The sequence below is a fragment of the Cercospora beticola genome, chromosome 3, assembly GCF_033473495.1.
Source record: "Cercospora beticola chromosome 3, complete sequence".
Taxonomy (NCBI): domain Eukaryota; kingdom Fungi; phylum Ascomycota; class Dothideomycetes; order Mycosphaerellales; family Mycosphaerellaceae; genus Cercospora; species Cercospora beticola.
The window spans coordinates 1,766,547-1,793,431 of NC_088937.1; the positions used below are offsets into that span (position 1 = coordinate 1,766,547).

A 26,885-nucleotide genomic window follows, 5' to 3' on the forward strand; every position below is an offset into this window, starting at 1 on the left:
TGTCTCTTCAGGCATGCGGTGCATGATCGGGTAATGTTCTACATAATCTTACACACTCGAAGTGGCGTTGGCGAGGAGGTGAAGTACAACTTGCACGTCTCAAAGGCCGACAAACGCCGTCGTCAGAATATCGGCGAGATCGCCAAACTCGTGCCGTGCTGCTCTACGACTTTTATGACACCTCCATCGCGTCTCCATTGCTGTGCCCATTTGTGCTGGCACCCAGTGTCACGCCCCCGTCCTCACCGATCAGTCGCTTCTCGAACTCAGTCACGAACTTCACACTTCGGGTAGGGTCATAGAAGAGCTGGTAGGAGCGCGACACATCGTTGAGCTCGACCTCTTTGGCTTTTCGCTTTTGCGAAAGCAGATGTGAAGTTGTGATGAGATTGCTCGCGTAACGAAGTCCGGTCTCCAGCCCAATCTTGGTGAGTAATGCCATTGCGTCTGCCGATATGTCGATGTCCTCCTCCTGTGCGCGGAGCTGCAGGATGTCGCGAATTTCGTCGTTTTGGTATTGTTGTGTTGAGATGATGACAACACGGTCCAGGAAATCCAACGGCAAGCCGTGAGGACTTCGATAATTGGTACCCCGAATCGTCGTGGAACCGCGATTTGAAGCCATAATCACAATCGGTGCCAGTTCATCCTCGAGCGCGCGGTTAATGAAGCTGAAGCACTCAATGTCTAACATGTGCACTTCGTCGATGAACAAAACTCCAGGAACGATCTCGGCCTTGCCTTCTTCCTTCCACTCTGCGACTTTTGTGTTGATCTGCTCCCGCACCTCCGACCTGATCTCACCAGTGTCGCCAGAAAATAGAGCCAGGAATCCCTGTGTCCGGCTGTTGATCACGTCTATCTCATGTAGCGAGACAGTGTGAACGGTCTCTCGTCGCACCTGCAACTCGCCATCTGGACATTGTATGAACTTGGCATCTGAGCCCACTGCATCATAATCTCGGCTTCTGGTGTAGCTGCGTCCCAGCTTTGTGATCCGCCCACTTGCCTTGTCGATGCTGATGATGTCGCCAGCCATGACCTTCTCCTTCGTCATGCTATCGATCATGCGGGTTCCCATGTCGTATAGAGTTTCCATGTCCGTTGTTTTGAGAGTGAGCTTGCCGCTCTTGTTGTTGCCCGTGACTGATCGATCAATCTGGATCTCCACCACCTCGCCCTCAATTACCTCGCTCTCTTCTCGTATCCGCACTGCGATCGATTTGCGGAATGCCTGCTCCAGCGCCTCGGTCTTGCTCATTTCCATGCTGAAGATTTCGGACGATGCCAACGCTGTGAATGGCACGTCTTCGCCAAGCTCCTTGCTCAAGCCGATTGCTATGGCTGTCTTGCCCGTGCTAGGAGGTCCGGAGATGAGGACTGCTCGACCCGCAATCTTGCCCTCCTTGACCATTTGCAGAATCACACCAGCGGCCTTGCGAGCCTGTTGCTGACCCACCAGCCCGCCAGCAGACGGCTTGGGGGTCAGCGTGTCCGGCGTCAATCCGAGACCTCGTATGTGGGAATGCGCCGCGATGAGGTTGAGTCCCTGTCGCTCTTTCGAGTCGGAGACGGTCGTGATGGGAGCAGCCATGGTGGCAGGGCTTGCGCTTGTTGCGCTTTGAACTCGATTGCGCTCGTCGCTCGTATTCTGAATATTTGGTGCTTGTCGATGAGGATTTTGGAATGAAGACACAGGATGCGGGCTGTACGCAGAGGCAGGACGAAGAAAGTTGGATTGGCGATGGAGCTCGCAGCGCAACGAGCTCGAATCGCGAAGAAACGCGTCACGCTTCATGTTTTATAAAGTCCTGGGACTGCTGCTTCCTCCACCCCCAGCATACCAGCCTCATTGACCGGCGGACACCATCGACCATCAACGACACAACCAGCTGTCCGAGGCACCAAGAGCCGGCATTTATAATCAGGTTTCAATGATCGAAACCCACAGGGCGCGCTGCTGATCATGGTCCAAGGGCCGTCCTTCGAGGCCATTGCTACGCTCGGCGATCTCTCCGTCCCCATCCAAGAGCGCGTGCGAGTCGCTAGGCACCTGAAGAATCTCATCATCGGCCATGACCAGCGTAAGGCGCTGGCCGTGCGGCATGGGATTGTGCAGCATCTGGCAGACATCATCGCTTCGGGATCCAAGGGCAAGCGGCGCCTCGAGCTGAACGGTGTCTCCCTCAGTGCTCATGCCGACCACGCCACTGCCGAAGAAGCCCTCAGACTGCAAGCCATCCTTATCATCGGTAGCCTGGCATCAGGAGGTCAGGCTCAGCCTCTGTGTGCTGCAGATATTCCAAAACTCCTGGTCGAGACGTTACCCGGAGAACATGCCTCTCGTCTGTCAATCGCAACGCTGCAGGCATTGCAGGCTCTTGCCTCATTCTGGTCGACCACAGACGAAAATCTAGACTATGACTTCTGGTCAGCGTTGTTCAATGATGATAGCCTGAACGTGTTCAAGTCCATCTTGACGCAGAACGTTAAAGGCTCGGCCGCCCAGCAACAGATTACGTTGGTCGCCGAGCTCATAGCTGCGTTGCCTGAAGAAGGCTGCTCCGGATCCAAGGCCCTGCTTACCAGCTGCGGGCTTTTGGACACTCTCGCGGCGCTGCTTGTTTCACACGCTGTCCAAAACAAGATCGTCTGGTACCGCGGAGACCGCTCTCGCCTTCCATATGCACCACCAGGAGAATGGCTGCCCAGTGTACTTGCAGCTGTAGCGGCAATTATTCATGGCTCCAGCTACCGAGCGCATCGATTCATACTGGCGTCCACCATCCGAGACCTCTTTTCACAAGCTGAGACCGATAGCACAGAGCAGCGAACCATGCTGGGTCCTAGGCATGGTTTCGTGAGCTTCTATGAGAGCAAGCTACCTCCTCTGCACGTCCCTGCTTCCAAGAGTGTATCGCATGGTTCAGCTTCTGGTGCATTTCCAGCTTTGAGGGCGTTGCAAAACTCGAAACACGGCAACGGCAACACGGAAGCCTCGGTTCTGGTCAGCGACATAGATCACTCGAATGCAGTCTGTGGGTGGCTCCTGGTGCTCACTCGTTCTCTGCGCGGCTACAACCGTCTTCGTGCTTTGAGACTTCTCGCGCTGGTATCTAATGCTATCGAGGCGGAACCGGCTGGCATGTCGACGAAGGCAGAATATGCTCAGAAAACTCGCGAGCGGCAACGACAGCTTTCCCTACTGGCGGTGCCGTTGGCTGTCCAACTTGTACAGGTAGCCAACGACACTAAGCCCAAGGATAAGATCAACGAGCAACAGGAGCTCAAGTTGGTCAAGGAACAAGCATGCAGTGTCCTTTCATTGCTGATTCGTGGTGTCAAAGATCTGCAGATCGCAGCCGTCGAAGCAGGTGCTATCAAGCATGTCTGCCCTATCCTGAAGAAGAGCTTCGACAACGTTGTTCCTGCGAAACCAATGTGGTCTGCACGACCCGGCATGCAATTGGACGCGGACACACCAACATCGTGCCAACCTGGATCGTTGACCTTCCCGCCCGAAGTTGGACACGCTATGCGCTGTCGCGAAAGCACTTTGAAGGCGTTGGAAGCCATCGCTGCCAAAGAAGACCTGCACCGCAAGGCCATCATCGACTTTGGGGTCGTAAGCTGCATCATTGACTCGCTCAAGCCATTGCCAGAGAACATCCCAGTCGAAGCTCATGGCAGGGCTCAAGTTACTCCCAAGGATGGCAACACGACTCGAGTTATCCTTGCCGCGTGTCGTGCAGCTCAATCTATGTCCAGGAGTGTCAGCGTTCTTAGGACGAGCCTGATCGACGGCGGTATCGCGAAGCCGCTTATTTCTCTGCTGAATCACGAGTCGCTTGATGTCCAAATTGCTGCCACCGATGTATGCTGCAACTTACTACCTGACTTCAGTCCAATGCGAGAAGACCTATCAGAGGGCAATGTCGTGCGTACATTGGCGGAGCATGCTCGAAGCAACTCCCCAGAGTTGCGACTTTCCAGTCTGTGGGCACTGAAGCACCTGGTCTACAACTGTCCTAAAGAGGTCAAACTTGCTGCGCTCGAGGAGCTTGGTACCGGATGGCTGGTAGGCATCATCCAGGGCGAACAGCGAGAGACCATAGGCGGCGGCGTCAGCGTTGGTCTTAGTACTCCCAATGCTGCTGGAGAGCAGGTGGATCTGCTCAATCCGTCTTCGATGGAGTTGGATGAACCTACAAACGAGGATGATGAAGCCATGGACGAGGATGACGAAGACGGAGAAATGCTCTTCGATGAGGCGTCTAGTACACACTATCAAGCTTCGCAGATGCGGTCTACACTCAACCCCCCGGCCCCTGCTTTCAATCCTAAACGATTTCTTTCGAGCATACGAGAGATGGAGCAAAGTGGAGAGTACGCGTCGCGAAGAGACGAAGCCAAAATCCAACAACAGGCTCTCGACTTCATTCGCAATTTCATCAACGGCGAAGACTGCATGGCACTTTCCGATCATCTGATGAATGCGATCGGCAGCGCCAAGGTTTACGAACTGCTCACAGCAAAACTCTCTCCTGTCACTCGCTCAGGTGGACGGCAGGTGTACAACACCACGGAGCTCGTCCTCAGCACTATCCACGTACTCATTCATCTAGCCAATGCATCGGCCAAACATCGAAAATTGATCATTGCGCAAAAGCCGCTGTTGCAGGCCATGTTGCCTCATTTCAATCACGTTGATCATCGCGTCCGTGTCATGAGCGTCTGGGCAGTGAACTCGCTCACTTATATCGAAGACGGGGATGACAGACGCGACGCTCGTCAAAGGTCTCAGGAATTGAAGGCCGTGGGCATCGAGCAGGCTGTGAGAGCACTGCAAGGTGATCACAACCTCGATGTGCGCGAGCGCGTAAAGACTGCTATCAGACAGTTTGAGACGCTATAGAGAAGCTTAACAGTGTAACATTAGACTCGAACAACTTTTCCGCCCTCTGTAGCTGTGACTGCATCTTTTGTTGCGCAGTGCCCTTACAATAAGTCGTCTGTCTTCTTTGCCAACGAATAGTCTACATCCATACCCACCACATGCGTCAGCAGTCAATATTCCCCAATGGCATTGTGTCGTGTGTTACAGCTCTGGCATCGAGCAGTGTGGACGTCATCAAGGATGTAGCTGAACGGCGATTGTTTACATTTATTGCAATAGGGTATGCGAGCGAAGCCCTGAAGTCTCTTGTCCAGGATCTCCTGAGCACTACGCGCGCGAGTTTCGGCTGCTGATTGCTGGGTCCGGGCCTCCTTGAGCTTGGAGTCACTGTCCTTCTGCTGCTGGCGAGCATTGTCACGCAGTTTGGTGACCTCCTTTTCATGGGCCTTCTGGATATCCTCTAGCTCGCGCTGTTTGGTACTGAGCTGCTGGCGACCGTTGTTGCGATCCGTACGGAGTCGCGTAACATCAGCGAGTGCCTTGTCTTTGGCCTGTAGAGCTTCATCACGCGCAGTTTGAGCGTTCTTCACCTCGAGCTGTGTCTTATCCATGTCGGTCTGGTGCAGTTCATGCTGCTTGACTAAAGCGTCATTGAACTCTGTGACAGCGCCGCAGATGAATTGCGGCACGAAGTCGTCAAGATCGTTGCGCTCAAAGAGAAGCTCGACGAAAGTCTGGTCTTGGAGAAGCTGTTCTTTCTGCTGGAGAGCCATTTGGAGAACCTTCTTACGCAGAGCGTTGTCTTCGGTGGGCATAGTGTGCCTAACGACGCGAGCAACGAGATCCAGGAAGATCGATCTGTCATTTTCCTTGAGAGGCTGCGCGCCGTTGACGAACTTGCTTGCCGCAAGGTCTCTCAATGCAGCGATGTCGTAGAGGTCTCCAGCCGCGTGGACGAGTACATGGGCAGCGAGCTGGTGCATGTCGCTTGCTTTCTCTTCTACCGTAGCTTCGACATCTGCAGCTTCTTGGCCTTCTCCTTTTGGCAGCACGTAGTCATCGGTGTAGATGAACTGCAGGACGCAGTCAATCGTCGCGGCATCGAAGATCCTGTGCTCGAAGACAGTTCTGGTCGCGGCCTGTCAAACCTTGTCAGTGAGCTGTCCCAATTGCGTGAAGCTATATACACACCGTGAAGCCTGTCTTGCACTCGGCCTCAAGAACTTTGGAGCGAGCGCAGGCAGCGGCACGATGTGCGAGGAACACTGCTTCTTCGCAGTGTATCTCAAGGTCCCGTAGTCTCCGGAGAGGTAGGGGTTGCTGAAAACCTTGCCACGAGCCATGCTTGGCGAGTGGTGGGTTCGTGTTGGACTCGATGTCGATGTGCGACGAGTGGTGGTGAAGGCAGCTGAAGTTGTGATTAAGTTGTGGAGGAAACAAACTCCTCGAGCTGCAGTGGCAAGTTCTGCGCCAACGGCCGCCTTCACTTCACTTGCATGAGTGCGACAGAAGCGCAGCAGTGGAGGAAGGAGATAGCTGATACCACTTCAGCTAAAACAGCGGTTCACTTGATGTGACCTGCAAAACCCAAGATTGGAGGGCTTCTTTCGGGTAGTAAGTACTGCGAAGCTTTGGACATTGAATGTGGGCACATTACAGCCGCTTTACTACTCACTATGGTCCCGGTCGTTGTGAGCACGGGCGGTTTGGCGACTCGGCGAAGGTAAGCTTGCTTGCTGCTGAAAGTGAAGGTATCTTGCCTTCGTTCTTCCTGTAGGACTTGCACCTAAGCCACAGCGCCGGAGTAGCATGCGCACTTGACAGGTCACTGAGACTCTTCTCTAACTGCTTTGTGCTGCGAACGCGAGCTGATACTAGCAGACCACTTCGTCAATGGGCAACACAGAAGGTGAAGTAGGTTCCGGCAACTGGTGCGCATACATAGTCCTCACTGAGCTCATCACACATAGTTCTCCAAATCTGACACGAGCCATTCGACAATTCTCGCTCTTCCGACGTCCATTTTGCTGTTGCAGACAGAGGCTGGAATGAAGTGGAACTTGTTCAGGGAAACAGCTTTCGTCCTGGTCGACTCCAGAATGTCGGAGGATGCTGACGGTGCGGTTCAGCGGTGACGAATGGCTTTGACCGTGAAGTGACGATGGTGCACCCAATATCACCGATGAGCATTGACCTCGTTGAAAGCGTGCGGTGTGAAAGCCATTCTGCGATGATTAAGCGTTTCACGTGATGAGCACATCTGGTTACTGCCCAGCGAACCGACAAGCGACAACCTAAACGCCGACATGCACATCTGCAGAAAATCTCCGTCGACAGAACACCACCGCTTGCGGCATGAGACGAGGGCATGTTTCAGAGCCGTCGATGAATCTTAGTTCCGACCTGATATTGGGTGTTCGTGCTGTAGCTGATGAGTCTAGATGCACACGACCGCACTCGACGAATGCCAGAGACCCTCTCCAGGTCGTCTGCCACTTGCGTATGCGATCGACCTCTGACGTACGCGCCCAACCATATGTCTTGTCCCGGCGCTCCACACAGGAGAGGCACGCAGTCAAGAGGTGGAGAGCGGCACAGCCATTGACTTTCGCAATGACAGCCAAATGACCACCCATGCTGGTCTTTGACTACGTGCGGACATACGATGGACTATTATAGCCCGTGAATATGACAATGGGCACAGGACGTGGTCGTCACCAAGCGTGTGGAAGCTCGAGTACCGCGCTGAGGATTGCGCGCAAGAACTACTTTCCTGCACGAGAGGCGCCAATGCGACTCATGTCCACGCATGCTCGATGGCCCTAGTCACCATGAAGGCCGTGTGTATCTGGACCCCAGAAGCCATCAGGACGTCTGTGGTATGCAGCAGCTGTGCAGTCCTCGAGAGCCTGGTAGGCAACCAGATGCAGGTACTGACTCAGCTGCCTTCGGGTAGCTCCGTTCTGTGAGCTTTTGACCTCATCCAGCGCTGACCATGAGTCGTTGCGCTGCAGCGAGCGTTCGCAATGACGATTATGATGCTCTCGTACATGCTCGCACAGCCTGCCCGAGTCAGCAACGGTGGCCCTAGGTGGCTGTTTTTGCGGACGTTTTTGGGCATCGATTGCGCTTTGGCAGCCATCGACTCGCGGTGGTGGGCACCACATGCACTGTACGGCGGAGTGCCCACGATGACGAATAGCATCGGCACGATGATCAAGACCTCGAGATCGCCAGTAGCTGAGTATAACACACTGATCCCGCAGCGTGAGATCATTTCTTTCTACAAATCATACAAACAACACATCTTCATTTATTGAGCACTAATGCATGAATTTTGTGCATGAAGGCTCTAGCATTCAAGAATCAAGCAGTTCCGCTGAGCATGGGATTTTTCTCGGGTAAGAACTCCAATAACTCAGCTGTCGCCCGCCTCAACGGACACGGATTAAGTGTCATCGAAGAGAAGCAAGAAACCAACCTCAAGCCAAGAACCAGCAACTCCAAGATGAGGCCCGCCAGTCGCAGTGCAAGTCGGTCTCGCCCTCCAGGTAACACTGGTTTGAATTCCAATGGAATCAGCTTTAACAATGATTCGTCAGATGACGGCATTGACGCCCGCCGAGACACGCAAGTGAAGGTTGTCTCTATCAACAATGGATCCGGTAATGGCCGGGCAACGTCGTCATCTGACGAGTCTGCCAACTCTGGCTGGTCCAACAAGGGAGGCAGCAGTTCAGAGAGTGAATACAGCACCACCAGTACCGGCTCTTCCGCAAGGAACGAGACCAAGGGCAGTGGTATCAGCATGAGCAACAACAATTCTACCGCGAGCAGCAACAACAACAATAACAATAACTCCTCCTCCTCAATGGGCATGAACTCGGCGAATACCTCCTCGAACAACAACTCGTCGTCGAACAATTCATCGTCGAACAACAACTCATCGTCCTTGGGATCGTCAAACAATTCGTCTTCCTATGGGTCGAACAATACTCAGTCGACAAGCACAGGGTCGTCCTCGATTGGAAGCAGCAACACCTCTTCCACCGGGAACTCCAACAACAGCTCTTCTTTTGGCTCATCCAACAACAACAACAACTCGTCGAGCAACAACTCCACCAACAACTCCTCGCCTGGAAGCTCGAGCAACAACAACACTTCGTCTTACGGCAGCTCGGACAACACATCCTCGAACAGCAGTAACAATAACAACAACTCGAGCTACACATCGACCTCAAGCGGCTCGAACAGCAATAACAACAACTCGTCAATGAACAGCTCATCGATGAACAGCTCGGGTAACAACAGCTCATCATTCGGTGGAAACAACAGCAACAGCAACAGCAACACCTCTTCGAGCGGTAACAACAACAGCTCGTCTTTCGGTGGCAATAGCAACAGCAACAACAACAACTCTTCCTCAGGAAGCTCGAATGTCTCTTCGATGGGAAACAGCTCCAACTCCAACTCCAACTCGAACAACTCGAACAACTCCTCGTCGCTTGGTGGAAATATGGGTGGCAATTCGAACTCGGGATACAACTCTGGCAATGAGGCCCAACGGTCGAAATCTTACACTCGTGATTTTGGCACCGGTACAGACGACCTTCGCAAGCGATCAGGCACACCTCAAGGTCAGAGGAGCAACACCTACAATGGGAAGGCCTCGAACAATGGTAATAACAATAATAACAACAACAACAACTCTTCTTATGGTAACAACAATGGCCACAACCGTAACCACAGCCGGGCCGGCAGCAACAACTCGCAGAACGCGTGGAGTGGTGACCCAAATCAATTTGGAGGTCGTGAGAATGCACGAGACTCCGGTCATGACTGGAACCGCGATGAACAGAAGGCCTATGATGAAGGTGCCCGCATCGCCGCTCGAGAAATGCAAAACATGGACATTAACGACAACAACTCCAACAACAATAACAATAACCGCAACGGAGGATATGGCGGAAACAACAACAATAATAACAACAACCGTGGCGGCGGTGGCGGAGGCTATGGAAACAACAATAACAACTACGGTGGAGGCTATAACAACAATAACAACAACAACCGTGGAGGCTATGGTGGCGGCTACAACAACAACAATGATCGTGGGTACGGCGGTGGTGGAAGTGGCGGCTGGAACAACCGACGTGACAGTCCACCACAAAAAGAATCCCGCTTCAACACCGATCGCAAGATGGATGTCGCCTACGAAGCTGGTTACAAGGACGCCATGGAGAAGGTCAAGGCCGACATGATGCGACAGTTCGGTCGAGGCTACTAGACCAGGCCCACCTCGTCGCATGTTTATTACACCTTATCGTCGCCATACTCCCTCTCATGGGGAAAAGAAGGAACGCCTTGCTTGAGCATTTATTGCGCGCGAGGCATCACGGGACCCAAGACTGCTAGTTGCGTATGAGATGGAAATCTCTCAGCTGAGAGGAAAGAAGTAAAGGAATCTGCTTTGTTACTCGTGTATATATATACCCGCGAGGCACGAAACAAGACCTGTACATTAGTCTCCTTTGTAAATACTGTTTGACCGCGAGCGATGGGAGCTCAGGACAGGAGTTATTCGGGTCGTTTTATTTGATTATGAAAAAAAAAAGTTGAAAATTAATCCTCACGTTCCCTGTCTTCATCAGCTCGCCACCTATCTCTGATGTTTTTCAGTCTAACAACCCTAAAAGTCCTGATAACTGATCAAAACCATCGCACATCATAAGTTTGCTGGAGCTTTGGTAAGAAGAGAGACCCGTGAAACCTTTTGCAGCAAAGTGTATGTGAAAGCAGAAGGTGGGCAACGTAATTGTAGTTGTGTATCCCATCCTAGGATCGATATCAAAGAACGCCAAAACACCATGCTACGCTACGTACGCTTCATTTTCACATCGCATCCTCATCATCATACTGTGTCCTTCTGTGCAATTCATTACATCAATTCAATCTGCCCACCTGCCCATGTGTTGTCCAAACATGACGAGCGCAGAAGCGGTATTGAGACAAAGCTCAGTGCCGGTACCCGCATCGGTCGATGCACTCAGTTCCCGATCTCGATCGTCTACAAGACTTTCGAGCGTGCCTTCCTTCTGAGGGGCTTCTGGAGAGGTAGACGCTGCTGGGTCGACCACAGTCGGAGATGGTGCCGAGAAAGTGGAGGTCTCACTCTGGGAAACTTCATCCGCTATTGATGTCGGAGTGGAGACTTCCTCTGTTGGCAACTGTGTAGGAGTGGATACCTCCTCTACTGATAGTTCTGTCAATGTCGGAGGCACCTCCGCAGAGATAGTCGTGTGGGCAGCTTCGAGTGTGCTTGCGACCGACAGGTCTGAATATCCTCGCGGGTCTGCTTGCACATGCTCGAAAGCCGGTGGAAGCACTGAAGCATCGAATCTAGGCGTCAAACAGGCGCGGAGAGCCACAGCCATGGCGATGGCAGCCAGGCCGAAGACGAGCACATTTCGCTTGTCCTGAGCAAGTAGGAAGATGTAATTTTTCAGCAGAAGTGAGAGCGGGATATCCTTGGGCTGATAAACTTGTGGCAAGTCGTCCAGGCAACTTGAGTGGGTTTGTAGAGTTGCAGATGAGGGCTCCTCAGTCAATGGTGTACGATGTACAGGAGCTCGTCGTTCATTCGATCGTTTCGCCAGCTGCTCCTGCCGCGTGCGGAATTCTTGCTCAGCTTCCGACACTCGTTTTGCCTCCTCTTGCTGTCTCGCATCTTCTTCCGCAGCCTCTTCGAGCATTTTTTCATCCAGTTTCGTACGGAAATCTTCGTCAATGTACGGCAGGATCTCGACATCCACGCGCTCCATTTCCGTCCATGCAGCAGTCCAGGCCGAAGCCCTCATCAACCCATTGGCGGCGAACACTTTGATGGTCCATTTCCTGCCCCTAGCACTAACAGCAGCATTGATGGGCTTCAAGTGGTGGTGACATGTGTCACAGACATCGCTGTCCTCGAGTCCCTCGACACTAGAGCCCACCCCAGAATCGGTGGAGGATACAGAACTCCTGCTTCGGAAGTGTCCACACTTGGTGATGCGTTCTGGCTTGAGCTCCAGGGCCTCGAGTAGTCTCTCCTCCAGAAGCTCATAGTCGCCACTTGGATGCGGGATCAAGATGCCTCGTTGAAGAATGGTCTCCGTTACTTTCGATCTGAGCAGACGCAGGCTTTCCAGCGTGCTGGCTGGTAGGATATCCTCCATGCTGCGCCTACTCCATGACAAGTTTATAGGCAGCAATGTGACGTGAAGTAGTACAAGTGGATAGTCCTTCTTCTCCATCTCCAGATCTGCCACAGCCCACTTGTTGCGTCCTGGACTCCCTTTGGCACTTGAACGACCAGATTTGGGCGTTCGCACTCGCGGTGGAGAGAGGAGTGATCGTCTCAGGCTGCGTTCTGAGGGAGCAGGAGATGACATCTGCATTTTCTTGACTGACTCCGGTCGACGAAATGAGGGTCGGATCATGGGCGGAGTGTAGGGAGTATGCATGGCGCCTCGCTCATAGTCGGTCTCGAAGGTCGACTCTGGTAATGAAGAAATGGAGGCAGAAGTGAAAGCGGATTCTCGTCGTTCGTCGTCGGCATCTTCGATGTCGAGCTGCAGCGTCGTGTCGCCATCTTCGAAGTCGTGTTGCTGGCGAGGCTGCTCGTGGTCTAGGTCGTGATGGCTGTAGCCGCTGTCGGCTCGCTGGAGGCCTTGCGGTTTGGCGATGTGGGGTGAGGAATGTGCTCGTGGGCTCGGAATGGCGGGCATGTCGGCGACGACATCTCTCTCATCGTCCTCCTCCTCGACAACGGCCACCGGCTGCGCTTTGGACAGGCGGGCCATGGGCAGCGTGCTCGTGGCCCTCACGAACAAGCACCGGTCGCATCCGCACGCGCTGCTGCTGGTCAACAGCTGGCGTTGGCGGGGTGACGCTGCCAGCGCCATTCAACCTCGATTCCGCGATGCAACAACGAACAGGGCCACGACATCCAAAGACTCGACGGCTTGTCTCGTGGTCCGCACAGTGCAACTTGAATTTCGCTCTCTGCATTGCTTCCGCCACCAAAGACCCCTCATGTTGGAGCTCACCGCCCTCCTGCCTCCCAGCCACCTCGCATCCACCAGCAACGTCGCAGCATATATATACCTGTTGCCCGTCGCAGTCGAGCAGGCAGCATGGCGGACGTGTCCGCATACGTTGAGCCTGACCCGGGGTTAGTAGTGTGACAGCGGCAGATTGTTTGCTGCGATCCTGTGCGAGCTCTGCCTTCGAATTCGACTGGCACCAATGTTCTCGATTCGATGCTCATCTGCTCGCGGGTGACACCTTGAACGCGGCTGTCCGAATCTTGTGCAGCATCACTGACCGCTATGCTATGCCACGATGCCAACATGGCTATTTTCTGCTGCCTGCTAATTCATCAGCGCCACCACCTCGAAGGACAACTCCTGTCACCCTTTAGCACCTGCATCATTTGCACACAAGACAGCAAGACGAACAGCTATTGCAATGTTTCCTATACCAGCTTTTGGACCGATGATACCTGCTCCTGGTCTTCTCGAGCAAGTCCAGTTCCGCGGTCGTCAAGCTTACGATGGCCACCGGGCCATGCTAGCAGTCCGACCACACAGCCTAGCTGACATCTTGCCCGCGGTCTACGAAGAGCGCGAGCGGCTACAATACGACGCTGAAATGCTCATCGACCGCTTCGTATCAGAGTGCCCGGAAGTCTATCCTCGATGCCGATTCAATCCTCTGCGCGAAGAAGAGGTCCGAGAAGTCTACTACATAACGCTTCGAGAACTGTCACGCTCTTCAATAGGGTCCGCCAGTTTCGACGTCACTAGCATCTGGCAACGCAGACTCGAGCGTCTAATTGAAGTCGACAGGACAGATGTTCGAGTAGCCAATCGGTTCTTCTTCCATCGCCGCAGCAATCACCTTTTCAGGGCTCTGGCCGAGCTGTCGTACGTCAATCAGAGTGCGAGAATCGGACATGTGTTATACAGCTTCTTCGTACGCCACGCTTCACAGATCGTGGCAGTCGAGACTTCAGCCACTATTGGGCAATGGTGCAACGCTATTCTTCGAGCCACGATGACCGAGACTCAAAGAGCTGAGTGCTTCAGGCGCGTCTACGAGCTCAGGCCCGATCTTCCACAAAGTCTCAGAAGGCATGGTCGCAGAGGCCAGCTCGTCGCGGAGTGTATCGAAAGACTGTCGGTTGGCATCAGTGCTGAGAGACGTACCATCGGCCTTGACCGCCCACGCCTGGGCCTGAGATCAAGCTCTGCTGGCCTGCTCGGCGATGATCTATCCCTCAACGGTCTAGGCGGCCGCAGAAGTCCATTCCGCAGGACCGGCTTGATGTCTGGAGGTCTGATTGGGAATGAGCTTGACGATCTGACTGATGATATGTACGGCCTGAGGTCAAGCGAGCATCGAATTCAAGACGACTTGACCAACCAGCGCCTCTTAGAGTTGTCCATGGGTCCTCGATACGCTTCAAGGTTCAGCGACCCGCGCAGCGCCGACGACATGAGCTTGTTGACGATGGGAGATGGTATTGACGATATCTTCGGCGAACTGGACGGCAGTTCTGGGCTTTACATCGACGACGGCCTTGATCTACATGGTATCTAGTACAGTAAATACATAATATCATGCTGCAAGTCACATACTACTGTCCACCTTCCCTTCCCGTCTTTGTTCAATTGTTTCGATGAATGTCAAGAGGGGCTCTAGTGTGCAAGTATCGCCGCTTATGGCCGTCTTCTGGCCCTGTTTGCTATACAATCCTTTCGTTCTCGCTCTCGCATGCCTTGAAGCTCACATGCAGCTGATATCCTTGGCGTTCCGAGGCAGTCGCGTAACTACTACCGACGGATGAACTATCTTTCCAACGGAAAGCAGCAAAAGCACATCATAGCTCCATGACCACGGAACGCAGCTTTGTAAGCAATATGGCCATGTTAGTACAATCCTCCCACGTCAACTAATCAGAAATATAAGCTCGCTCGTTGTCACAGCCGACAGTAGACAAATCCTCGCTTCCATCTCTCACTCCAAGAAGTCAACCTTTCTCCGCACAAATCAGATAGTTCACCAGAACCAAACCATCAATCGACCTCGCCACCATGCCTCTCAAAGCCCTCGCCATCCCCCTCCCCATCACCCCGGAAGTCATTCAATCCCACCCCGCACCCCAATTCTACGCCATCTACGGCCGCAAATTCCCCACCACGGACTCCCAATGGGCAACCCAAAACTTCGAAGAATTCTACTCCTCAGACTGCAAAACCATTCTTCCCAACAGTAAAATCCTCACCGACGGCCAAGCCGGATGGGATTTTTTCCGACGTCTCTATTCCACTTTTCCGAAAGTCGAACGAGAACTTCGAAGCGGAATTTTGGTTTCTGATGACGAGGTTGAAGGGAAATATGAGATTCATGTGGAATTTGTCACGAAATTGCATACGGCTGAGAAGGGTGTAGTGGAATTACCGCAGAGTTTTGTGTATGTTTTGGGGAAAGCTGATGAAGGGAAGGGGACTTTGGGGTTACAGATTCGGGAGTTGAGGAATTATTATGATTTGAGGACTCTGGAGGAGGCGCTTGGGGAGAAGCTCTGAATCTGAGAGATGAAAAGGACTTTTTTTCATTTCTAGTATTTCTACAGTACATGCGGTACGGAAGGGCACCAGAGCAGTGGGTAGGGATACGTTGAACTTTCGGCTTGAATTCCACGTGTGCGCGCGGTAGCGAGGTACTGGCTTTTTCGACATCCAGGTAACGCTGCAAAGTTTCGTATATTTGGATCCCAGTATCACGTGCGAGTCAGCTTCCATGTCCTTGAGGGTAAGGATATGGGCCTGTTGCGGCCAAATTTTCGTTGCCGACGGCCGAGTGAGGGAGGAAGATCTGGCTAGTGATGATTTTGTCGCTCTCACACGAGTGCTGGCTTCACTACAGCGTCGCGCTGTCATTCGAACTCGGGCTGTGCATGTAGCTTCCGGCTGTTAGATACCAAAGGATCGATTGAGTGTTGGATAATTCTCGTATAGATTAAAATTATCTCTTCGGACATTTTGTGCACTCTACGCAGCGTTGCTGGGTGGTAATAAGTTGCAGTCGAACGTACGTCTTGCGTTCACACGCCGTACTGTAATCAGCTCTTCACAGCTTCGGTCCGATGCGGTAATGTCTTCACAACATCGGCAGCATCCAACAATTCAATACTAGGTCGCGGTTGATCACCCTTCCCTGTCAGTAGACTGCTCACATCGCCCTCTGTCGGAAGCAGCGCTTCTTCTGGCTCATCGGACTCGTCGGTCGGCAGTCGAATGTCACCAGTGGTCGCTTTGTCAGCGGCGCTTTTCTCCTCCAGAATCCCCAGATTCAGATTCATCTCAATGTGTTGTTCCCCGTCGTCAACGTGCTCCATATTTAGCTTGGTGCTCTGCTCGGCGAGCTTCTGGTTGGCCTGGCGCAGTTTTGGCAAGAAGGCATGCAGCCTACTCTCCAGCTCTTTCGCATATGCCATGACGACGTCGGGATCGATGTCTGGCTTCACGTAGGCGCTCGTAGAAGGTCCGAGTGTGGTGATGTATTCCGAGTCTGAATCGTCCTCTTCGTGGTCGGCATCTGCTTCGTCTCCGAGCGTTGGAGTGCTGTCGCTGGCAGAACTATCACCGCGAGAGTGACGACTAGCTCGCTCGATCGATCTTGTAGACAGGTCGCTCCTGCCGCCGTTCGCGACATTTTCTGGCGCGAGACTGTCGACTGGGCGGGGTGGAGACGGCTTGCTCCGCTTTGCGCTTGAGCTTTGGGTGCGAGCAGAACGCAAGTGTGCGTCTCCAGAGGATCGTTTCGTAGCCATGCTGTGTAACAGGAGGGTCGTGGTGTGCGACTGTGGTGGGAAGCGGGCGCAAACTGATGTGGTAGTAACTGCCCGGGCAGAGGTGCACAATAGCTTTCTTTTAATACCAAGCGAGTGGAGCAGGGTTCAAGCGCTAGCTCGGAGTGAGCTCCTTCAAGAGCACTTCACGACTCCCAAGCACTCGCTCCAGCACCTCTCTCATTGGCCCCGCCGTCCGCTCGTGGCGACGCGCCTAGGGAGCGTGACTCGGATTGCTGGGGAGCGTGATGAAGCGTTACTCACGTAATTGCGGCAACACAACACTGAACGACACTGCGCCTCTCTCGACACTCGCCTTCGGCTCGGTCTCGTTCGTTGCCGGAAAGAAATAATACTATCTTTCTAAGGGGCCTATGCCTCACGCGCTCGGGTATCGTACGTCGTCGCTATTGCTCGCAGGCTCGCAGCTCCGAGTACTCACTTCGCTCGCAAGCTCGCCTCGCTTGTCCGGGGAATTATTTGAATTGTCGTGTTATGTTGTGTATCGTCACGCTCCCTAGCAATCCGAGTCACGCTCCCTAGGCGCGTCGCGCTCGTGGGTTCGGAGCCGGCCCTCACGTCCCCAGAACATGGCCACTGACGGCAGTATTGACAGCGTTTTGACAGATATGCGCTGCTTTTGGCCGTGCGACTTGCATCACTGTCGCCAAATCGACGGCGATTGGTCCGAATCTGCCCTGTCTGGCGCCGCGAAGACCAGCATTATCACCACACGCGCCTTGCACATGACCAGATTTTAAGCCGTGCTTGCAAACTCTATGCCCTTTGATCGGAGTATCACCCGCGAGACGGCGCAACTCACCGCTCCCGACACGCGAAAAGTGTCCGCTTGGAGAAGTTATAATGAGATGCTAAACGCTAGCACGACTTTCGTCGACGGTGGTCAGGTCTAGTACATCGGCATCGAGTACTCACTACTGCATAGAATATTTGCGCAATCACCGTCCTGTCGAGTCACATACTCTTGACGCAGTACGGCCGTGTTCTCGCGGCTGAGGAGGACCCGCGGAAGCAGGCCTGTGCATCATTGAGCTCACAAAGTTGTCACGATGGTGCAACAACATATGGATCCGTAGAATATTTCGCTAGCCGCGCCAGAAATTGGCGAGGTAACCATGGCCCTTTAGAGCCTCTGCATTTTCGCTACACGCATCACATATTGCGGTCCCCGATTTTTTCCACCTCTATAACTTCACAAGTTGCCCACAAATTACGCCAGCTGCACTAATTGCCCGAACACTTGCTTGAACGCTGCAAATTGTCGAAAAATTATCATCGACATGATTCCAGAAATAGATCGTAACGATGCCTACACCTCCCGTCGCGGTAATGCCAAGGGCATTTGTGTCGCCAAGGGTGCCCACCCTCTACCCAGATCCACGGATCGGTTGATGCGCCCTCCGGGGGTAAGAGGCACGTTGACACGTCCTGGTCGAGACTCGTCTCCACTGCTGTCGTCCTCATAAGCATCACTCAGCCGCGCGAAATAATCCGCCAGCCCAGATGTCGGGCTTGCAATGCTATCATACTGCGGCGGAGGCGTGATAAGTGGTGGGGGTGGTTCTTCATCTGAAAACGGAGGTGGGTTGAAAGAAGGCGCTCGTAGCAGGTGGATAGGTCGATCAATGGACTGCGGACGACCAATGTGAGCATCTCGTGCGTGCACAGTTGGCGGTCTGGTCAAGCCCGGGGACATTGGGAGACTGGAATCTTGACGGGCTTGCTGTTGGCCATTGAATCTTTGCAGTGCTGGTACCAGATTCGATGGTGAATTGCGTCGAAGAGCAGCGCCAGGGCAGCCACATTCTGTCAAAGTCGTACTCGTCGGGCCTGACTCGGGTGATGTGTAGGCGGGCAGTGAGATATTTTGCTGCGTCGCGCGGCAAGATAATATGTGGAAGGGTGAATCGATGGAGATTTCAAAGTGTCTACGCTTAGTCGGGTCGTTCACGTCCGGTTTGGACAAACGCATCACAATCTTGATCCAGTGATGCACCTGTATATTTTGGTATGTGGTGTCAAAATGTAGGCGCTGCGTCCGATCGCGTTCTTTCATGGTATGGCAACTTGGCAATTGCACATTGAACTCCATTTCAGTGGGTCCAATGTGTGCATCGCCTCCATCCAGGTTGCCCAGCAGGTTCGTGGTATCGCTTGGTATAACGTGCTCGCCTCGTGCAGCTGCAGCTCGCTGGTTGTGCGGAATGCCACCACCCGATGTGACACGCATTGTGCTGCCAGGAAACGTGCTGGTCGGTGCACCGTCCGCACGTTTCTCGAACAGCTGTACCTTGCGAGTGGGTTCCATGCGATGTACGCGCTTGTTCGAGCAGAAGTACTCGATATTCTCCGTGACCAACACTTTGATGCGATGGCACTGCACTTTCGCCAATGGTGTCAATTTGAACGCTATCGGTACTTGCGTGCCCAGTGGAAAACTCTTTCCCGAAATCACGATGTCGTAGTGCAGCTGGTCTTCCCAGTTGCGACTGATTGCAATGGGTTCCACACATTCCAAAGAACCTTCTGCTGGCGCTCGGATAATCGTGACTTCCTTCGTGCCCACCAAGTTTGATCGGAATGCTCCGGATCGCTCGATCACGGCCTCTAGTTCGTATTTCACGGAGCCTAATTCCACGTCGATGGTCTCTGGTAATCGACTGTCGATGGGCATTTCGAAGTTGTAAACGTAATCACCTGGAAGGAAGGTTCGGTAGCCCTTGGCAGCCACCGACGGCCCGCCTGTGGACTCGCCTTTGCCAAAACTTCGAGACTGATTGACCGACAGAGCCAATTTCTTGGCCTCTCGGGAATTCAGATTGACGGACGAATTCGTTTCTGATGATCGACCCAGGGGATCCAGTCGTGTTACTGTCGAGGAGACGCCGTCCTTGAAAAGCTGCACATGGTCAGCGTTCGTGCCCCTCTCGGCGCTCTCGAATTGGGCGTTGAAAAATGGCCAGGTGTGTGACATGATCGTGTCACGTTCTTCGAATTCAACTTTGCGGGGTGGAATCCCTTCAGGCCATTTGGTGACTGCCGTGCCTTTGAATTTGAGCGTGATTCCTTTGATTTTTGCACCTTTCGAAACTCGTAGATGTAGGCCACCCCTTAGCATGGCGGTGTTGCCGGGCTGATTGTCCGAATTCTCGAAGCCTTGAAGGAACAGAACTGGTTCCGCCAAGTGTATCCCTACGGCGACACCATTGCCCGCAACAATTGGCTTTTCATCATCAAGATTCAGGTTCGGGATGACAGTACTGTCGACAATGGACGAATCGATTCGCGGAGACCCTGTAGACCCATTGCTACTCGCGACGGACTGTATCGACGGCGTTGATCCATCTCGTGCCACGCTACTCAGTCGTGGACGCTGAAGATGGGCGTTGATCGGGCCAGCGATCGAATGGCGAAGGTTTCCACGCATACTCGGTGTCGGTACTTCAGGTACACTCGCCGGTGCGTCAGTCGTGCTGCTCGACCTCGAACCAGCGACTGACGAACCAGCCTCGCTCCCGCGATTGCTGTTCGATCTTTGGATTGGTGACCACGACCGCCGCTTCCAAGCGTTGTCCTTCTTCTGCTGGTCGGCCGGTGCCTCGCTCGCCGGTGTACTGGATATGACGGACTTGAGGAACCGTCTGGCGTTTTCTCGTGTTGACGCCAGTTTGAGGTTGAATGACTCCCGCTTGAGCGGAGTGGTTTCTTTGTTGGGGTTGGGATAAGGGACGTGGAGACCGTCTCTCTCCTTTCTAGGGTCCACGGACTTGATGCACACTCGTCCAGGGCCGACTCGTCGGGGTCGATATACTCGCTGCGGTTTGTCGTTCTCTGTGCGGTGTTGGGCGGGATCGTAGTAGAGCAGGCCGTATGTGGAGGAGCGGTAGGAAGCTGCCATGGTAGAAATCCCAGTCAGCAAAGTTGATGCTAGGAGATGGAAGTGCAGTAGTGGGAAGAGAACGCGAGCTCTCCGTCAGCAGATGGGCCTGTCTGCCGGGCATGTCCTGCAGCATATCAAATGCAGCGCGCTCCGGTGCGTGAGGTGTGCCTGACAGCAGTGATAATCCATGCGGCTCTCATAACAACCAAGGCGAGGGAAGAAAAAAGTCGATCGCGCTGCGCGTCATGGGGTGCCAACGCAGGAGATGCAGGCGGTCGGTGGCCCGGACAGGGAGAACATGTGTTACTTACCGCAATAGCAAAGAATGCGATCGGTCTCAAACGATCGGTGCCGCCGACGTGGTAACGCAAAATTGTGGCAGTTTCAAAACGTCGTCCAACGCGGAGGTTCGCAGGCAGGTAATGTCGACGTCTCGTAGGCAGCGGGCAGCGCAGGCCTGTCCGGGCTCTGTGGAAAAGTTGGCTTGTTTGATATGCGCACGTCCTGTTCTGCGACGCAGTGGCTGAGATGACAATCCCGGCACGATCCCAGCGTCTTTTCTGCTGGCAATGTCCGGCACAACCTTGGCCAAGTGCGTGTGAGCGTGCAGCGTCGGCGACTTTTACCCGGGCAGCGTGCCAGCGCGCGCGTGTGCAAGAAGAGAAATCGTCTGTTTTCTGCGAAGACGTCAAACAGGGCGATCGACGTGGAGCAGCACGTCAGATCCTGGAGTCCGAGCAGCGTGCTAGAAGACCTTATTGGAGTAGCGCCGCTCCCGCGGGCCTAACCTGGCATTCGTGCTGCGAATGGATCGAGCCAAGCGTCCAAGAACGGCGATGGTGGCTGCGCGCTGGGCGGTGGAGGGCAGAGGGCGGAGAGCTCGACGACGCCAGACTGCTCAATGCAATAATGCAACGCTCATCACGACTTCCATCTCACCGCGCTGGGCGGACGACGAGGCCGTCTTATTGCGCGGGCGGGCGGTCGGCCAGAACAACCAACGCGTCATGCGCTGGCTGCGTCGGCAGCGCTATTGCTGAGCTAATGCTCCGGGACTCGCGGGCGTCTGGGTCATTGTGATCCTGCGACTCGTCGTGTACCTGCTGCCACACGACACCGCACTGCAGACTCTGATGATGGACGACGTGCCGGCGAGCCCGGCAGCGCGCTCTCATCCAGCATGCACCGCGATAAGCACCACTCGCCTATTCGCGTGGACGAGCCTCGTCTCGTCCGTAACGACGCCCGCGCGTGCTGCCCTGAACTCCCATTTCCTCACGGCTTGCAGGCGATCCGTCATCCATACCGCATGTGCCGTGGATGTGCTGCAAGGATGCTCCAAACATCTCGCCCTTGGCAGTACTCAGCACGAGGTCGTGTGAGGTGAGCACTGCCCGCCTGCCGTGCCTCCGGACACGCACGTATCCTCACGTGCGAGACCTACCATTCGCAGCAACTGCAGGACCCGGTTTCTCGTGGTAATCATCAGCAGCGTTCGTGCTGGCACCACATCATTTCACCACCCTGGGCCACTGCCGCGCGCACCCGCCGTGAAACCACAACACCGCCCGAAAGCAGCGCGCAGTGGCGTCCATCAATTTGTGCAGCAGTGATGAGAAGTGTTCCATGTGTAGTGTCCACCATCAAGCTTTCTTCCCCACATATGTCACGGGCGTGCCACCAAACCCACGAAGATTCATGGAACTACAGAGAGCGAGCATGTCCAATACAAATCCATCCTCATGCCGATCACTGACTGGTCCATTCTGCATGTGCTTCAGCAACAACAACCTATCGCGATGTCGGCCATGTATTTGAATTAATCAACCATCACATCAATCAATCAACCAACCACAAAAAGCCAATACACAAGACAAGCCACAACACGTCAACGCACTTAAGGTTGCAGCCATTGAACACATCACCCGCTCACACCAAACAATTACAGTACGCGTCTCCTTTTGCCCAAAGAGCAGAATGCCACGGAGATTAGTTTCGTGCAGGTGCAAAAGCCATCTTCGCTTTTTGCCGTATAAGAGCAAACTCCCGTTTCAAGTTAGCTCGGTTTCTGATGATACTTTGCTATGATCGTGATGTGGGTTGCAAATCGAGCATTTTGGGCACTGCGACCGGACTCCGCTCCGGTGGGCGATGATCCTGAGGGGCAAGACAGGACGACTGCCGGTGTATGTACGACTCGTGGTTGTTGCAAATTTCGTGCATGCGACACAGATCATTATTGAATAATGGTATCTAGGATCACGGCGATAAGGCTCCCGGGTGGAATGAAGAAATCTCGAATATAGCATATCGGTATTTCCTATGTGATCCAGAAGCATAGAACAATATGCAACAGGTTTCAGGTCTCAACACGCCAGTTTCCAATCTTATCGCAGCCTCATCAATCAGTACAAAAGATACGCGATCAAAAAGGCAATCTTGCAATCACTAACTTAAGCAGAGCGTCAGTGGAAATTAAGCGATGGGCAGCAATGATCCTTGCAGACGACACATAGTCCTAACCTGCCAAGTTTTGACATCCTGTCTGCTAGACACCTATGAGACTCATCAATCGATGATGAAGGAATTACTGACAGCCGCGCTGATATCAAATCTATCATCGATTGGTTTCAATGACTTGGCATGTCGCATCAAATGTTGATCGTCGTAATGGAGACACGAAAGAAAGCTGGATTATGAACACGAAATCCTGGAATGCTCGTAGGGAATTCATACTGTTGCCTGTTGCTATGGCGCTTCTGCATCGTGTGCCTGCCTCATCACTTGGGCGTTTGCTGCCCAAGACATGTTGTTCGATAGCATCCTTGTCAAAAGTGCAGGCTGCAAGGTTATCGTGCCAGCTGCTACCTCCTATTACCACGTCAACAGTAACCGTCAACCTTTGGTCACAGGTCTCAATACGTATTGCCACTATCATCGCCGGTCTCGATTGGTTGACGTGTCTCAGACCTTGCACATTGCAGTGTATAGTTGGGGAACACTAAAGCTTTTGTTACGCATTTTCAATCGTTCTGTCTACCATCGCTTTCATTCGATTCCACGTAGAAATGCCGTCATTCGTACCATTTGATACCATGTGTCGCCGCACAAGGTCGCACCATTGTGGTGCAGCCGTATCCTCTCATAACCGCCGCTGTGGTCGAACAGCATCGCTAGAACGCGGCAAAAATGTACAAACCAGAAGCACCACACAAGGACTCCACACCTCGTTCAACTTCGTTCACCATCATGTCTTCGTCCTGCTTCGTGCCTTCGTACGACCACCAGCTGCCGCTGCAGCACCCATGTGTGATCTGTGCAGGCTCTCACTGTCTTTCACAGTGCCCATGCTGGCCATCCTAACCCCCGTGTTCTCCTCGACAGCCACTCCCATCTTTTTGCTCATTTGAATGCGTGCGGCTTCTGCGTCTGGGGAGTCATATCCTAGCTGGGTTCCAGGAGGTGCGGACTCAGAGTTGGTATGCGCTGCGAATCCATCTGCCTCACAACCTTCCGATAGCATGGCGGAGTCTGCCGGGAAAACGCGACTCGATGCGTTACTGAGGGTTGTGCCGCTCAAGTTCCTCCCCAGAGGACGGTGTTTACGCTTCTGAGGCTCAGACGATCCTTCTTGGCCCATTGAGCCGATACGATGTCGCACAAGAGCCGCAAGGTCGGATGTTAGCTTCTGCACATCCTTGACAGGGCTGTGACGGTGAGTTGGTGATTTTGGCGTGGGTTCAGCCTGCGGTTTCTCGACTTCAGGAACGGGTTCCACCGGGCCAGCACTCTTGTTGGGCGAGATCTCTCGCAAAGGTCGAGACATCTCAGCCTTGGTAAGCACCGCGTGGGGTGGGTCATCATGTGCGACTATGACAGCGTCGTCGTCACTGTCTTCGAGCACAAATGGTCCTGCAGACCTGCTCGCCTTCGTTGACCTCGCTTGGTTGGAGGCTGTCGGCTTCAGAACAAGTGACGGCGTCGGCTGGCGTTTGCGAGTGTTCGACAGACGTTTTGAATGTACCATTTCTTCACCCCTGTAACAGTCAGCCCACGCCGCCTTCTCTCAACCTCTGGATAGCAGACTCACCTCCGAACTTGGTCGCGCGCGCCACGGGGTCCCAAATTGTCGCTTGTCGCCGAGCTGTTCGTGGGCTGCGAAAATTGACTGAAATTGTACTGTGACAAGTCGAGCCTGTAAGGCTCAAATGACTGCTTAGTCTTCGCCTGCAACGAATCCCAAAGCCATTCCTGACGTACAACGGGTATGTTGTGCTTCGCTGCATAGAAGGCTTTTTCTTTCTTCATTGCTGCCGATGCGCATATCAGGACAGATGTAGTAGAGGACAGTTGTTCCTCGTACTGTGCACCCATCAAGTTGATGGTCTCAGCTGACATGCGCAGATCTACGCTGTTGAAGCCGGTAGATGAGATGACGAGGCCCGCAAAGTCCGTGATCAGCTTGTCCTGCAACGGTTGGCTAAGTGAGTCTTGATCTGGGTTGAGCTCCTGCTTGAAGTGAAGGCATCGCTCCACCCACCACTCGGTTACTAGCATTGTGCCGGGCGGCAAGACAGGCAGCTCTGTGGGTTGCGCATGCGGGACGAGCAGACATTGCGATTTGAAGTATTGGTTTTCGGGCGCGTTTCCCAGTTCTTCGGCGGTGCTTACAACGGTAGCACCATTGGCGCTCACGACCGTACGGAGCTTCTCTGTCTTGGTCGGATCAAAGCCGTGAATAAGGATGAAGATGCCCGAAAATAGCCCCTTCGGTCTCTCTGCAGGCTCGCGTTCGATGAACTCCACGGCATTTCCAGGTCGAGACTTGAGTCCAGGTCCAATGCTGTCGCGCAGCGTTTGACTCTCGTCGTTCATCTCGTTCCAGACATTGGCTACTGTGTTGTCGACTTGCACCTCATGCTGAGACATGCTTTGCCACAAGTCCTGACTCTGCTCCCCGAGGCGCATGCTGGCGCTTTTCCTCAGCCTCTTTCTTCCCTTATCGTCACTGGCGCCCGTTAGGCCACTCGCTTCACGCTCTCTCTTGCCGAGACTCGTCCTCTTTCGCATTGTTCGAAAAGCGCCAATACCTTGGTCTTCCAGTGGTATTTCGCAGGCGTAGTAACTCTCGTCCAATGCCATTCCACGCATCAAGCTGTCTTCATACCACTTCAAGCTCACCACGGTGATGCCCCATTGTTTTGCGTGCATGTATTTCGCGCCTTCGGGCTTCGCAGCAATCAGATGCGTGACTTGTTTCGTCAAATCTGCACTCCATTTCGCGCCTTGCTCCTGAGACACTCTTTCCAGCTCTTTCCTCTGCACCACATCGCTGAAGCCTGTGAGACACAGTTCCAGCCCCGCGAACGTCTTCAATCTATGCTCTTCCTCAAACTTGTGCACCTCGACTTCGCCACCTTCGATCCAGGCATCGCGCACGCTTTCGACGAATTCGGGAGCCAGTACCTTAATATCGGGACGTTCTTTCGCGACGTATCGGTATTTAGGAGTAGTAATGCTGCCGACAATGAGGTGCGTCACTTCGGATGTGAGATCCAGCTTGTGGGTGGCGCCCATCTGAATGGCCATGTCGGCGAGATGTGTCTTGATTATACGTTAGCATTGCGAGCATCCACAGTGAAGATCAAAGCATTCGCAGCGTCGCTCGTACCCGAACATCTTGAGCTAGAGATGTGCAACATAGGACCACGCCCTGGAGTGGCAGTTGATCTGTCGGCGCGTTCATGTCAGCGAGAGATGTGTTGCGCGGTATCATCGTGACGAGCAGAAGAATTGGCGCGTACCGAGATCGTTCTGTGCCGCCATCGCCAGCGCGGAGCAGGTGTGGTGTGGAACGCGTTGATGTGGGACAGACGAGGACGCGACTAAGTTACTAGGTGAAGGCCAAGCTTCACTAGCTTCGAACTTTATGCACTTTGTGCACGCGGGGAGTGCAACAGTGCAAGGCATAAAACTTGGAGAATGCTAGGCGCGACACGCCCAATGCTGATCAACGACATTATGCCGAACTAATGCTATCTGATCATTCCAGTTACATCGCTACCACAGCGGCATACCACTCATCAAGCATCATTTGAACACCGTCTCGATAATCTCATTCTCATCTTCCTCCTTCCTCCTTGGACCGGCGGTAATACCACAGACGGAGCTGTGCCGGTATTCCAGACCGC

At 53.6% G+C, this 26,885-nt stretch overlaps 10 protein-coding genes across 10 annotated transcripts; 4 read left to right on the forward strand and 6 right to left on the reverse strand.

Moving 5' to 3' along the window:
- Window positions 1–172: 172 nt before the first annotated feature.
- On the reverse strand, window positions 173–1,594 carry RVB2 (RuvB-like protein 2; the record flags this gene model as incomplete). Its single annotated transcript, XM_023595572.2, has 1 exon — window positions 173–1,594. The coding sequence occupies one exon, from the start codon at window positions 1,592–1,594 to the stop codon at window positions 173–175; it is 1,422 nt and encodes a 473-aa protein (XP_023456806.1).
- Window positions 1,595–1,966: 372 nt separating this feature from the next.
- Window positions 1,967–4,915, forward strand: RHO25_004652 (uncharacterized protein; the record flags this gene model as incomplete). Its single annotated transcript, XM_023595573.2, has 1 exon — window positions 1,967–4,915. The coding sequence occupies one exon, from the start codon at window positions 1,967–1,969 to the stop codon at window positions 4,913–4,915; it is 2,949 nt and encodes a 982-aa protein (XP_023457897.1).
- Window positions 4,916–5,067: 152 nt separating this feature from the next.
- RHO25_004653 (uncharacterized protein) lies at window positions 5,068–6,240 on the reverse strand (the record flags this gene model as incomplete). Its single annotated transcript, XM_023595574.1, has 2 exons — window positions 5,068–6,036; window positions 6,085–6,240. 2 exons carry the CDS (start codon window positions 6,238–6,240, stop codon window positions 5,068–5,070), a joined length of 1,125 nt encoding a protein of 374 aa, XP_023457896.1.
- A 1,683-nt stretch (window positions 6,241–7,923) lies between these two features.
- RHO25_004654 (uncharacterized protein) lies at window positions 7,924–10,184 on the forward strand (the record flags this gene model as incomplete). The annotated part of the gene is made up of 2 exons (XM_065602577.1): window positions 7,924–8,164; window positions 8,254–10,184. 2 exons carry the CDS (start codon window positions 7,924–7,926, stop codon window positions 10,182–10,184), a joined length of 2,172 nt encoding a protein of 723 aa, XP_065458649.1.
- Window positions 10,185–10,845: 661 nt separating this feature from the next.
- On the reverse strand, window positions 10,846–12,738 carry RHO25_004655 (uncharacterized protein; the record flags this gene model as incomplete). The annotated part of the gene is made up of 1 exon (XM_023595576.2): window positions 10,846–12,738. The coding sequence occupies one exon, from the start codon at window positions 12,736–12,738 to the stop codon at window positions 10,846–10,848; it is 1,893 nt and encodes a 630-aa protein (XP_023457894.2).
- Window positions 12,739–13,405: 667 nt separating this feature from the next.
- Window positions 13,406–14,539, forward strand: RHO25_004656 (uncharacterized protein; the record flags this gene model as incomplete). The annotated part of the gene is made up of 1 exon (XM_023595577.1): window positions 13,406–14,539. One exon carries the CDS (start codon window positions 13,406–13,408, stop codon window positions 14,537–14,539), a length of 1,134 nt encoding a protein of 377 aa, XP_023457099.1.
- A 494-nt stretch (window positions 14,540–15,033) lies between these two features.
- RHO25_004657 (uncharacterized protein) lies at window positions 15,034–15,528 on the forward strand (the record flags this gene model as incomplete). The annotated part of the gene is made up of 1 exon (XM_023595578.1): window positions 15,034–15,528. One exon carries the CDS (start codon window positions 15,034–15,036, stop codon window positions 15,526–15,528), a length of 495 nt encoding a protein of 164 aa, XP_023457098.1.
- Window positions 15,529–16,064: 536 nt separating this feature from the next.
- Window positions 16,065–16,775, reverse strand: RHO25_004658 (uncharacterized protein; the record flags this gene model as incomplete). The annotated part of the gene is made up of 1 exon (XM_023595579.2): window positions 16,065–16,775. One exon carries the CDS (start codon window positions 16,773–16,775, stop codon window positions 16,065–16,067), a length of 711 nt encoding a protein of 236 aa, XP_023457893.1.
- Window positions 16,776–18,123: 1,348 nt separating this feature from the next.
- Window positions 18,124–20,712, reverse strand: RHO25_004659 (uncharacterized protein; the record flags this gene model as incomplete). The annotated part of the gene is made up of 1 exon (XM_023595580.2): window positions 18,124–20,712. One exon carries the CDS (start codon window positions 20,710–20,712, stop codon window positions 18,124–18,126), a length of 2,589 nt encoding a protein of 862 aa, XP_023457892.2.
- A 3,229-nt stretch (window positions 20,713–23,941) lies between these two features.
- On the reverse strand, window positions 23,942–26,520 carry RHO25_004660 (uncharacterized protein; the record flags this gene model as incomplete). Its single annotated transcript, XM_023595581.2, has 4 exons — window positions 23,942–24,731; window positions 24,785–26,298; window positions 26,366–26,424; window positions 26,499–26,520. The coding sequence occupies 4 exons, from the start codon at window positions 26,518–26,520 to the stop codon at window positions 23,942–23,944; spliced, it is 2,385 nt and encodes a 794-aa protein (XP_023457951.1).
- Window positions 26,521–26,885: the final 365 nt, after the last annotated feature.